At 36.1% G+C, this 14,758-nt stretch overlaps 1 protein-coding gene and 1 non-coding gene across 5 annotated transcripts in view; both read left to right on the top strand.

Moving 5' to 3' along the window:
* Positions 1 to 14,758, top strand: part of LOC138704359 (tetraspanin-6-like) — a 41,115-nt gene that overhangs the window by 11,788 nt on the left and 14,569 nt on the right. For all 4 annotated transcript variants that reach the window (XM_069832394.1, XM_069832305.1, XM_069832222.1 and 1 more), the window contains one exon: positions 10,504 to 10,734. In XM_069832394.1, coding sequence (XP_069688495.1) covers positions 10,504 to 10,734 — 231 coding nt within the window. The remainder of the gene's footprint in view (positions 1 to 10,503; positions 10,735 to 14,758) is intronic.
* TRNAE-UUC (transfer RNA glutamic acid (anticodon UUC)) lies at positions 1,624 to 1,695 on the top strand. Its single transcript has one exon. It is a non-coding gene; the product is annotated as a tRNA-Glu (tRNA).

The following is a 14,758-nucleotide window of genomic DNA, read 5'->3' as shown; positions in this document are numbered from 1 at the left end:
AAAAAGTTACATTTGTTCGGACAAAAATTTCTGTACATTTAAAGGACAAGGCTAGAATTCTTTCAATAATTTATGTCTCTTTATTTTGACCCGCTGTTCACATTTTATTATGCTTTTTCCTTCCTTTCTGTATGTTATATATTATGTCTGATTTCTACTTACTTGTTGTTTACATATTATTATTATTATTATTATTATTATTATTATTATTATATTATTATTATTATTATTATTATTATTATTATTATTATTATCTTATTCAGTTTTGTGTGTAAAATTGTAGTGTACTTTGTAAATTTGTAGTGTTTTTTGTAACGCAGTTTTACTCCTGGTTGAGTGTTAAAGAAGGTCGTATGGCCTTAACTCTGCCAGGTTAAATAAACCATTATTATTATTATTATTATTATTATTATTATTATTATTATTATTATTATTATACCGGTATACAATTATTATCATCATGATACACTGCTCTCTTAAATTGACTGAGCATATTGACAATTAAATCAATAATAATAATAATAATAATAATAATAATAATAATAATAACAATAATATTAATAATAATAATAATATTAATTTTATTTTCCCTGGCAGAGTTTCTTCACCTGACATAATTAGGAACATAAAATCGAGACGTTTGAGATGGGCAGGGCATGTAGCACGTATGGGCGAATCCAGAAATGCATATAGAGTGTTAGTTGGGAGACCGGAGGGAAAAAGACCTTTAGGGAGGCCGAGACGTAGATGGGAGGATAATATTAAAATGGATTTGAGGGAGGTGGGGTATGATGATAGAGACTGGATTAATCTTGCACAGGATAGGGACCGCTGGCGGGCTTATGTGAGGGCGGCAATGAACCTTCGGGTTCCTTAAAAGCCATTTGTAAGTAAGTAAGTAAGTAAGTAAGGCAGAGTTAATGCCATCAGGCCTTCTCGTCCACTCAACCAGAATCAAATCACATACAGAAAAATACATACCGGTATACAAATATTAACTTAAAAATAATAATAAACATAATTAAGTAAAAAAGAGAGATTGAATACATATACACAATCAGTATTAACTTTAAAATAACAATAATAAAAATATATATAATAAAAAAAGAGACTGAATACATAATCACAAACAGGAAAATACATTCTAGTACTCTTTGGCTTTCCCAAAACAAGGTATGAAATGTTTCGTGAGAAATAATTTTTTTTTCTCGGAAAGGAAGCAAGAACGAGTAAAATTCTATTATTTTTTTTATATCTGAAAGAATAGCCCCCCCCCTGAAATTATAATATTCTTCATGCTTCAAGAGAATAGACGACAAATATCAGGGTAAGAGCCGTAGTTATGAAGTAGAAGCTGTCCGACAGGGGGCAGAAGGCTACAGAAAGAGTGGAGACTCTTCCCTCTACTGGCAGCACCAGGAACTAGATCGACGAGAGAATTCCCTGTGAAGCCAGTTAAACGCTCTTTTTGGAAAGGAAGTTGAAGCAAACCTTAATAGACATTATTTGCAACTATACTGATAATACACAAATGTACAGATACACGAAATAACGTCCTAGATATTTACCAACGTTGAATCAAAATGATTCTAATACGCATTTAAGAAAGTTCATTGTTGTGTCTCCCATGTGGTCTAGTGGCTAGGATACCTGGCTTTCACCCAGGAGGCCCGGGTTCGATTCCCGGCATGGGAATATTTTTTTTTTCTTACTTCATCTCCATTTTTATTTTTAGTTTGATAAAATTATAATCAACACAAATTATTCAATCTTCACCAATGTTCCTAAAATAATAATAAATAACTGTAAGGCTTGCTAAGGAAATGTGTAACCACGGAAACTTGAATTATATCCATCAATTTCCTTGTCCCTGTTATGCCTAAGTCAATGTTTATATCCAAGCTATGTAACTGAATGAAATGTTCATGCTGTTCGTCATTGTTATTGTGAGCATAATCGCTTCCTTATTCCAGGAGGCCTAGTCTGCAGACAACAATGCAATTGATAGTCGAAACGATTCACACATCAATATGACGCCAATGAGTTGTTTGAAATTGTAATGAATAATAATATGTCATTACAGAGAACTGAATTCATTTGGAAATTAATACCACAGTTAAGTACTTTAGAATTAATCAGCGTGGTGTCCCCCTGCTAGACTGAAAAATGTCTGATCATCCTACTTTCGTGACATACCCGGTAAATTTCATTAACAAAAATATTTATACTTTAAAAATATCAGTAATGCAAGTTGTTTTGTACATTTAAAGACTGGTTCACAATAAACCGGAAACGGACAACGAGAACGAAAAAAAAATTAAAATAAATTTATTTAAATGTGAGCATTCACAATTAAAGAAGCTTGCTGGAGCCCAGGAACGGGAACGGAGAGTTGGCCAAGTTAAGGCTGGTTCACAGTAAACCGGAAACGAGAATCGGAACGAAAACGAAAACGGTAAAATTGTTAAAATGTGTACATTTAAATGTGAGCATTCACAATTAACGAAAAGCTTGCCGGAGCCCGAGATCGGGAACGGAGAGTTGGCCAAGTTTCAACTTTGGCGTTCACGTTTCCGATCACAGCCCACTAGATTCATTCTATTGCCATCTAAAAGCTATTTTGTCGTCGTATATTTTGTAGCAAGAAGACCGTGACATAACCTATGCATTATTTTGTTCTGTGCTGTGCATCATGGAGCAAGTTTTATTTGATGAGATTCTAATATTGAAATCCTCACGTTTACGATAAGCGGCGCGCCTCGTATAAAAATTAGAAAATGAAGGAGAATACGTGGCTTTCAATAGCTGCGTCTTTGAACACCGATCGGAAGCGAATCATATTTTATTACTGTACTGGTTGTATTACACACTACATATTCACGCTTCAATTCAATAACTACAGTTGTGTTCATTTTTGTTCTATTACAAATGTTTTTTCTCTAATTATTTTACGTCATGGTAGACTTAAAATAGGTTGTGATAATAAAGATGTATGGGCATATTTATAGTACCGTACCTAATGAAATGTTTCAGTTGAAATTTCGAAGTTGGTTGATCTCTGTTTATGTTGGCTGGCTTGTACTCATGAGAGAATTCCATTCGTCAAGTATACACAAATAACATCAGACTGTGTAATATCGACTTCACATATCGTTATTGACATATCGACATGCAGTCGTTTCCGTTCTGGGTTTATTGTGAAACAAAAATCTTCACGTTCACGTCCTTCGCTTCCCGTTCTCATTCTGGTTCTCGTTCCCTGTTTATTGTGGACTAGCCTTTACTTAACGTTCGTAATATGAAAACAGATTAAAAAAAATAACTATTTCTCTGTAAAAAAAAATTCTCTTACGTTAAAGTAGCAACATGTACAGCCCAGAAACAAAATTTGGGCCACCTGAATTTTCAAAGTTCCAGTTACAACATACTGCGCATGCAAGGCATTAGTTACTGTGAGTGTACACTAGCGTGAAACTTTCGTAATGTCACCAAAGTTATGTTGGTATGACTGGTAAGACGAACGTGCATAAATGGAGTAGGAAGGAAACTATCTCAGCGCTAGTTTAACTCAGACTAAGTTAGTACTAACAACATCACAAAAAAAAAAAAAAAAAAAATCTCCAGCCTCTGTCCAGCAAGGCATAACAAAAGCCTAACCTAACCTGTCACAGACTGGTATATGCAAAGCATAACCCTAACCTAGCCTAACCTGTCACACATTCACATATGCAAGGCATAGAGTGAGTGTATTCTAGCGTGAAACTTTCGTAATGTCTCCCAGTTAAGTTGGTATGACTGATAAGACAGTTGAAGGTGCATAAACGGAGTAGGAAGGGAACTACCTCGGCGCTAGTTTAACCCAGACCAGTACTAACAACATCATAAGACAAAAAAAACACCAGTATTTGCCCAGCAATGCATAACAAAAGCCTAAACCAACCTAACTTGTCACAGATTGGTACATACAAGGCATAACAAAAGACTAACCTAACCTGTCACAGATTCGTATATGCAGGACATATCGTAAGTGTATACTAGCGTGAAACTTTCCTAATGTCTCCAAGTTAAGTTGGTATGACTGGTAAGACAGTTGAAGGTGCATAAGCGGAGTAGGAGGGAACTACCTCAGCGCTAGTTTAACTCAGACCAGTACTAGCAACATCATAAGACAAAAAAATCACCAGTCTTTGCCCAGCAATGCACAACAAAAGCCTAAACTAACCTAACTTGTCACAGATTGGTACATGCAAGGCATAACAAAAGACTAACCTAACCTGTCGCAGATTCGTATATATGCAAGACATAGCGTAAGTGTACACTAGCGTTAAACTTTCGTAATGTCACCAAATGTATGTTGGTATGACTGAGAAATGAGCTCTTAACACTTGGTATATGCGCGCAATACGAAGAACTAACTCAGCGCTAGTTTAGCCCTATTCTTCTTCACGTGGGTGCGTTGACCAATAAACTGCTGACAGATTTTCTATTTACACCCAGGATTTTCGTACATTGGCTTACCTTCACTTTTAGTAGAATGTCGAAGTGGCGATCCCAATCGTTGATGCACTCCTTCAATCTTGTAGAAATGTTCTCAGCAATATGCAGAAATTATCTCGCAAAGTAAAAAAATTCCATCCTAATATTGTAGTTTAGTCCATATAGATTCTTTTAAATACTGTTCACTGTCTTCAAAGTTCTAACGAAACTCAAATGCACAAGGATTTAAATCGGCCACATGCCTCAACTATCCACACTCTCTCTAACAGCACCCTAATCTTCTTCACTGAGCAATTTGTGTGTGCTGAGTTGAGTTGTCTAACAAGATATAACCCTCAGTTTTTATTCTGCCAATTCACCGAAATACAAAGACAGTATGTCACCAACACATTTTCCAATATTCACTCTCTCCTTCGTGAAACAAACCCTATTATTCTACACGCACTGATTTTGCACTGAACTTACAGTTTGTGCCTTGCAAGTAAAACATCTTGCCACAACTGGTTTTTATAACCATATATACACTTGCACATCGCTTTAGATCACGGAACTCTTTATAAAGTCAGATTTCCTGATGAATAAACTCAATTTCAAAGTACGATACTTATTTGTTGAAATAGTATACAGTTGCAACAACAAATGTTACAAAATTCTACATTTCTTTACGCCATTTTAACTAATGGACAAGATGGATAACTTCTACTCCTCCTATCTCCATGGGCACAAAAAACAAACGAAAGCTATTACAGATTGAGATTACAGATGTCGCTATCAACGACAGTCCGCTCATATCCAATTTTCGGACGACGATATTCGCTTGTTTTCTTATGCGATTCTTTGCGTATCAAAAGCATAACACAATTTTATTATCCCCTGTCACTTTCTTTTGGGAGAAGCCTCAAAACTTTGTATGGTTTACTATACAACTCTCTAGATACTGTTCGTATGTGTAAGAATTAACATATTTCCACAGTCTACTATATACAGTCACGAAGCTTGAGTTTTGAGGGCGCTAGAAACAATAGACTGTGCCGGTACTATTTTGCATTGCCTGTAATGAGGCGATATTAGCGATCCTAGTGATGAGCAACTACCTAATGTTTGCATATTTACTACGTATTGAGCTTCGTGACTGTATATACTAGACTGTGATATCACAGTCTACTATATACAGTCGCGAAGCTCAATATGTAGTAAAAATGCAAACATGGGTAGTTGCCCACCACTAGGATCGCTACTATCGCCTCATCATCGCAGATCTCTCTCCTAGCAGCCGACAAAATATGTTACACTTTCGTTGTCGTGTTCTTTTGGAAAAATTAACTCCTTCCTTCCATTATTGAAATATTAAATGCATTAAGTTAATTTATTATTTTAATGAAGTATATTAAATTCCACCATAAACTCGAAGATACCTGCAAGAAATAAGTTAATATAATTTTTGTTTGTGTAAAACGAACTGAAATTTACTATAATAGCTTCACTCATTCAAGATTATAGCGATAATTAACTATGAAACCATAAATATTAATTTGCATTTCTCTTTACAACAATAATAATGGAATATGAATTAATGGAGTAACTTAAGCGTACCGGTACTTGTAGTGTAGGCTTACGTAGTTAACAAAGTGGGATGAGGTTAAGCAATAATAATCACACCAGAATTGGAAAGAAAACGTGATCAAATTAACAGTTATAATTAAAAACATATCCTTTGAAGAAAAAAGTAGGCCTAAGCGATAATAATCCCACCAGAATTGAAAATAAAACGTGATCAATAAATTTCATTAAAACAAACTTAATTTTTCTACGTCTTTAGTAAAATAACACATAAAAATAATAACAAAATTAATAGCTACAATTAAAAATATATCCTCTGAAAAAAAAAAGTAGACCTAACCTTTATTTCTCTGGAAATTTAGCAGAACTTTAACCGGTATCTGATGTCCTTTCGGTTAGACTGAAACATTTCATTGTGAAATTTAAGGATATAATGTATTCTAACAGTCACAAAGAACTTCAAATTAACAGTTTTGTTTCTGCACAGCATTCTTGTGGAAACCCAGGAACTTTTCTGAATCTTTCGGAAATCGGACAAAGGATAACTCTGGCCTCTTTCTCTTACTGTTGCTACAATTTATAGCACTACAAACGTCTCCTCATTGTCCCATATTATTATTCCAATTATTATATTTTAGCCATTAACATTTTCATTATAACCAATAACGAACATTTCACAAGCATCAATGTGAAATACGCAACGAGCTAGCACTCGATAGAAATACGACACAGTCCAAAGTCGACCATGGACAGTCTATTGTTTCTAGTTGCTAACCGCTTGGAGCGCTTTATCACGAGATTTGCAAAAAAACACCTCAAGCTTCGCGACTGTATATAGTAGACTGTGGTGATATTTCTTAACCCAGTCTTTCAACTACTCTTTACCTTCTCACTGGATACAGTACCCCCCCCCCTCACAATGGTGGGTATTTATCTTGCGTCATTCATCCAAACTTCCCCCCTTAAGGAGGCACGCATCGTAATGTAGGCCCTTTTTCGCCTTACCCTGCCCTTGGGGCGCGGTCTATAGCATATCGGTGTGGTTATGATGATTTAATGTAACAACAGAGAATGCCAGGAGGGGAAAATGTTGTGCTTATGCGAAAACAAACTACCAACTGCAGCAGCGATGTCAAAAGAATAGTGTACGAATGAGTGACCTTCTAGCTCGCCCGTGCGCTACGCAGGTGGAATGTACTTCTTCCGCTAGTAGCAGATAACACAAGACAGGGGTGAACAGAATGCATATTAACATTAAACTGAGTTTAATTACGAAACTATTTTCATTAAACAAAGTTCCTACACTGTAATAAATAATTACATGACGAAAATTACTACCATTAATAAAGTCAGTCATACATGATAAAAAAACTGACGCATTATTCCATCTCTTAAATTAAGACACTATAATGTAGACCTATGTGTTTATTCTTAGTTCCTTTCCCTCTATATATCATTTATCATATATCATACCATATATGTTATTGTTTAGTCAACTGCAAGAAGACAGTTCTAAACCTCACAAGTGATAGCAACAAGGTACCACTTATGAGGCAACTAAGCCAGGAAATAATGGGGTAGAGTGGCTAGTACCTTTCCTCCCTCATATCATAAATGTTATTGTTTAGTCAACTGCCAGAAGACAGTTCTAAACCTCATAAGTGATAGCAACAAGGTACCACTTATGAGGCAACTAAGCCAGGAAATAATGGGGTAGAGTGGCTAGTACCTTTCCTCCCTCATATCATAAATGTTATTGTTTAGTCAACTGCCAGAAGACAGTTCTAAACCTCATAAGTGATAGCAACAAGGTACCACTTATGAGGCAACTAAGCCAGGAAATAATGGGGTAGAGTGGCTAGTACCTTTCCTCCCTCATATCATAAATGTTATTGTTTAGTCAACTGCCAGAAGACAGTTCTAAACCTCATAAGTGATAGCAACAAGGTACCACTTATGAGGCAACTAAGCCAGGAAATAATGGGGTAGAATGGCTAGTACCTTTCCTCCCTCATATCATAAACGTTATTGTTTAGTCAACTGCCAGAAGACAGTTCTAAACCTCATAAGTGATAGCAACAAGGTACCACTTATGAGGCAACTAAGCCAGGAAATAATGGGGTAGAGTGGCTAGTACCTTTCCTCCCTCATATCATAAATGTTATTGTTTAGTCAACTGCCAGAAGACAGTTCTAAACCTCATAAGTGATAGCAACAAGGTACCACTTATGAGGCAACTAAGCCAGGAAATAATGGGGTAGAGTGGCTAGTACCTTTCCTCCCTCATATCATAAATGTTATTGTTTAGTCAACTGCCAGAAGACAGTTCTAAACCTCATAAGTGATAGCAACAAGGTACCACTTATGAGGCAACTAAGCCAGGAAATAATGGGGTAGAGTGGCTAGTACCTTTCCTCCCTCATATCATAAATGTTATTGTTTAGTCAACTGCCAGAAGACAGTTCTAAACCTCATAAGTGATAGCAACAAGGTACCACTTATGAGGCAACTAAGCCAGGAAATAATGGGGTAGAATGGCTAGTACCTTTCCTCCCTCATATCATAAACGTTATTGTTTAGTCAACTGCCAGAAGACAGTTCTAAACCTCATAAGTGATAGCAACAAGGTACCACTTATGAGGCAACTAAGCCAGGAAATAATGGGGTAGAATGGCTAGTACCTTTCCTCCCTCATATCATAAACGTTATTGTTTAGTCAACTGCCAGAAGACAGTTCTAAACCTCATAAGTGATAGCAACAAGGTACCACTTATGAGGCAACTAAGCCAGGAAATAATGGGGTAGAGTGGCTAGTACCTTTCCTCCCTCATATCATAAATGTTATTGTTTAGTCAACTGCAAGAAGACAGTTCTAAACCTCACAAGTGATAGCAACAAGGTACCACTTATGAGGCAACTAAGCCAGGAAATAATGGGGTAGAGTGGCTAGTTCCTTTCCCCCTTCATATCATATCATATGTTATTGTTAGTCAACTGCCTGAAGAAAGTTCTAAATTTCACAAGTGATACCAAGAAGGCAACACTTATGAGGCAACTAAGCCAGGAAATAATGGGATAGAGTGGCTAGTTCCTTTCCCCCTTCATATCATATGTTATTGTTTAAACAATTGCCCGAAGACAGTTATAAAACTTACAAGCAATATCAACAAGGCACCACTGATGTGGCAACTAAGCCAGGAGATGATAGGGGTAGATTGGCTAGTAACTTTCCCTCTTGATATTATATTACTGTATATTATATTATGTTATATTATATTATACCATTTTTATATTATACTAGTGGCTTGTGCAGCAAATGCTGCAAACTAAGTTCATTAGACGTTCAAATAAACATTTTTCAGATTTATTTTCGATGAAGAATACCAGACATTCTGAAAGTTATTTGCTTCCATAAAAATGAAATATACTCTCTCTCGAGCCAATACTGAAGAGAACCACGCATATAAATATCTACACCACACCGCCATTAAATAAATGAAAAAGACCCAACCCCACTTGATTAATAACTATAAAAATATTTGATTTTTAATAACATTATTATCTTACGTAAGTTTTATAGCTTTCAGTAACATATACTATATATACTATATAGCCGCCACTCAGTAAAATATAGAAATCAAAATCTAATTTAAGTTATTCTCTACATCTACTTATATAACCTCAAAAACCTTTCACTTTCATATCATCAATATAGCATTAATATGTATAATTAACGATAAATAGTCACATCATGGCATTAACTACAATAATATTTCATTTCTAATAGTGATAATGTCATCAAACCACCTCAAGTTTTGTAGTTTTTAATCTCCAATACACAGCTGTACGCAGAAAATTACACACCACAGAATCGAACCTGTAAATTATTTTTAGTAAGTTAAGTTTTTAATAACCAATTTAATTTGAGCTCTAAATATGTCAGCATTCTTGCAGATCATGGCCTTCGTGTAATATTGTTTACTGTAGTGTGTGTTTTGTTTTATTCTGAAATGCAATTAGCTAGTTCTCAAAACTGACGACAGATGGATTTTGGAAAATAGGAAAATTATGTTGAAAAATTGACATTTCACTGAAAACTACTATTTTTCTGAAAAACTTTGAGTTCCAAGTTCAAAATGAGGGGTCATTTATTAAAATCCGTTCAGCCGTTTTCCCGTAATTTCCATCACCAGTTCAAATTATATATATATAATTTTTATATTATATATTATATTATACTATGTTATATTATATTGTTTGTAGTAGTTAGTTTCGGTTGAGTGAAAGAGAAATCTGAAACCCTTATTTCTGCCATACGAATGAATGAATAAATAAATAATGAACAGACGTTTTAAGTTTAAAATGTTAGCATAACTTGTTGGAGTGGCTGAATAACACAAACACATTCAGGCTTTCAGCAGACGGTGGATCTGATTTGTGTTGCAGTTCAACTGTTGTGGCAAGTACGGGGCAGAGGAATGGTTCGATGCCATCCAGTACATCCCGGTGTCCTGCTGTCCAACCAGGCCTGAACCCAGCCCAAACGACTTCTGCGCCCTGCTGGAAGATTTCTTCTACATCGTCCACAACAAGGGCTGCCTCAAGCAGCTCCAGGAGTTGCCCCACTCTGGGGTCACCCTCATCACCTCGCTGCTCATCATTCTTTGTGTGGTTGAGGTACAATCCCACAACTTTAGCTTAAAAGTGTAAATCATAGTTTAGTATATGCGGGCTATTCCATCTCAAATCGACCGAAATATAGAGAAAATTGACCTTGCAATTTTTAAATACAATGAAACTTTTTCTGTCCGTAGACAACTGTGATACAATGCTTTGTGCAAAGTTTGAGGCATCAGAACTTCATAGTGTTTAAATTTAAAATATTTAAATTTATCGTATTGTAACGTTTTATTACTAACAACAATGTAACTTTATTATCTCAACAATAATTCCTTTCTACAATTCCCCTTAAACGCTCTCGTCAACAATGGGATTTGCTCTCCACATAGCAACACAGTGTTCGTTATTGCACTCCACAGACGACAATGACAATTTACTTGGACGATTACGAACAACAATGAACTGTTAATCTTAACTAATATTTACACAGCACTATTTACAAATCAGAACTGTCAGTTCTCAGTTCACAGTTCTTCTAGCTCAGTCACTCGAGTTCACAGTATCTCGATCCACAGACCTTCAGAGACAGTCCACTGTACTCGAACTCAGGTCCCTCCAACTGCGGTCCACTGCACTCGAACTCAGGCCTTCGGATGCTGACACAGTTGCGGACGCACTGGCTTGCTTGCTCTGGCTTACTCACTGACTGGCTGAATAAACTGAAAAACTGCTCAAGTTCGCTCACGTTTCTTCTTTTATAGCAAAATCATAGTTGCGAGAAATTTCTACGGGTGTGCAGAGATAGCTCTCTCGAATTATCTGGATATCTCCACTTCGACGGACTTCTGGAAGAGTCAGGAGGGTCCGTCCCCCCTTCACTCCGCACGCAGTTGCGCGCGCACCCTCCCCTCGTCGCGTTGACGTAATACACTCCCTCTGCCCTTCAGCATGCAGATGCTCCCCGTACCAGCGTTTCGTCTGTCGCGCGCCCTGTCGGACGCGTGTTCAAACCCCGTTGCAGCTGTCACAGCATTTTCATAAAATTTGCAACTTTAAACTGTTGTGGCTCCGAAGCCCTTTCACCCAATGATCAAAATCATGGTTTATTTTGATGCTGAGAAATTAAAGTTTATATTGACATATAAACACATTTTCTTACTTTTTATGGAGATGGAGAAATTTAGATTTTTCTTCATTAAGACGCCGTTGCCCACGAAAAAATATTTTTAAAATATATGGTTAGATTCTGCATTGAAAGTACAAATAAACATATTTTTTACTGGTGCACCGTTGATAAGAAAGAATTGAAAATATCAAATAAAGAAAATAAATAGTAGGCGCGTGAACTAACTACCTGACTGTGAGGCAGGAGCTAGCCTAGGCAAGCAAGGCCAGGAGGCAAACACGTGATGTTTCGTCTAGTAGCGCATAGCTGGGCTAGCTTTATCACAAGTTTTCATAAACACAGGAGTAAAATGACGCCCAACGCTCGCTTATCATCATCCCTCGGCCAGTGCGTGCGGTACTGCGCCGTTCAAGTCTAGGCGTGTGAATATAATTTATTTAATACCCTCGAAACTTATTGCCATGACACTAAGCAAACAATGCCGAATCCCTCTTTATAATGAAAGGTTTTTTCTCAATATTTTTTACATATTTACAAATGGGCAAAAGTAAGTAAAATCAGATTATCTGTATATAATAAAAATAAGGATTACTTCTTATCATAACCTACTAAATGTCAGCTTCAAAATAAGCTCCCGTTCAATGTTCTGCAGTAAATGGTTCCAGAGTTCTGAGCGCTGAAAGAGGCTTGTTTTTATAAAATACGCTAAATTTGTCGCTCAATAATACGAAAACCGTTCGACTTTCGATAGTATATTTTTGAAAATGCACTCTCCTCAGCACCTTGTATAAATAGGGAAAAAATTAGAGTATTAAAAAATGCGAGGTTTTTTACTAATCGATTTCATATGGAATAGCCCGTACAGTCACGAAGCTCAATACGCACTAAATATGCATCCATAGATAGTTGCTGACCACTAGGATCGCTAATATCGCCTCATTACAGACAATGCGAAATAGTACCTGCACAGTCTATTGTTCCTAGCACCTTCACAACTCAAGCTTCGTGACTGTATATACTAGACTGTAGTGTAATCCTGTTGTCCTAACATTAGTTTAATATTCCTTCAGAAGCTTAAACAGGAGATTGCAAACGTTCTGGCAAAGAACAAGGAATTACAGAAATTAAGAGAGGTCATAAAAGTGTTAGAAGAGTGTTGTACTGTATTTATTTATATTCCATGGTATTCATACATCGCTACATATCCAGACTATGGAACATGTCAAAAAAATCTCAATAGTACTACAAAGTCTTAATTATAGTCAAAGTCTACTTGAAAATTCACCTACAGAATAGAAGGCGTGAGAAATTAGGTACTTCTTTAATTTGGCCCTAAATAATCTTATGTTTTGAGTTTGATTTTTATATCCATAGGGAGACTATTAAACATTTTTACTGCCATATAACGCACTCCTTTTTCATAGACTTGCCGATAGGGTATGAAAGTCATTTTGTGCGAGATCGTGTGTATTTGCTTGTTTTCCGCACAGAACCAATACGCGGTAAGTGTGAAATACCACATTCAGTATTCCCAACGTAACACACACAACAATTTCCCTCTTCTTACCGCTTAAGCGCGACATTCATTTTACTGCTTTAGGCTTTTAACATATTATTTTTAGAGACGTTTAACATAGTAATAATTATAAATTGGAAACTTACCACTGCAATTTCACCTAAATTGCACTGTTAATTATTGTTTTTAAATATTTGCAAAAATTAAGTAAAGTCTACTACTCCACGAAACGTATTGCATTCCTGATACAAGTAACATTAAGGAAGCCGTGAAAAATCAACAAGATTCCAGATGCCGATGTTATTACTGCAATATGTTATATAAATAATATTGTTAAAATATTAAAATGAAAAATAAATCATTACATAACCTTACCGTTTGTTTTAAGTTCGCATTTATAGACTGGGGAAGAAAAAAAGACAGACGTATATCACGGCCTGCTGGAATATAGTGAACACAGAAAACATTTTATAGCAACAATGTTGAAGATAGATATTTTGGTATTCCAAAGTTGCCGTCATTACACAGAAACCAAGATGGAGATTTCATTGCAACTAATTAGAAATTCCTCTTTCAGGTATGTAATAAACGATCTTCGCACAAAATAATGTACGATACACGAGCGGTATGTTTGTTTTCATGTTCTCGGAAATTAAAAGATCTCAACTACGTTTCGCTTTTTCAATCTTTTTCTCGAACATGAAAACGTCAACATACCGCTCTTGTAGCGTATATTACTACTTTGACGTGTATTTATGCTATGAACTGTTGAATTAGTTACTAAGTTTTCATGATTACATACGAGGAAATTTATTAATGAAAAAATATACCGACAAGCCATGGACATTATTTGTAGTCATTTTTTTAAATGATACTACATGATTCCCTAGATTAGGCAGCTACTATTATTCTAATATTACACTTTTTTTAGTAGGAATATACGGTTACTATTTGTGTGATGGTGATACGAACATTAACCATAATTGTTACCACTCTCTTACTTCTTGCGATGTGAAAAGAAGTTCTTATGAGCACAAATATATTTTATTGACAGAAGAAATAGATTAGACGTAGAAAATTAGAAGATCAATTTTTTAGTTGGTTATTTAGCTTCGATGGGATTGGTAATAGCAGAATGGTATTTGGTGAATTGAGGCCGAGGATTCGCCATAGATTACCAGGCATTCGCCTTACAGTTGGGGAAAGCCTCGGAAACAATCAAACCAGGTAATCAGGCCAAGGGGGAATTGAACCCACGCCCGTGAGCAACACCAAATCAGCAGGCAAACTCCTTAGCTGACTGAGCTACGTTGGGGGCTGTCAATATATTGTTTCCCAAATTTTGTAAACCTATATGAGGTTTTCACCTGTAAAAACTAAATTAGTACTACGAAATTACACTCATTTTTAAGCATTTTTCATTACATTGTCACCGTTTT

The sequence above is a fragment of the Periplaneta americana genome, chromosome 1 (genome assembly GCF_040183065.1).
Source record: "Periplaneta americana isolate PAMFEO1 chromosome 1, P.americana_PAMFEO1_priV1, whole genome shotgun sequence".
NCBI classification, from domain to species: Eukaryota; Metazoa; Arthropoda; class Insecta; order Blattodea; family Blattidae; genus Periplaneta; species Periplaneta americana.
This window is presented reverse-complemented; position numbering and strand designations above follow the sequence as displayed.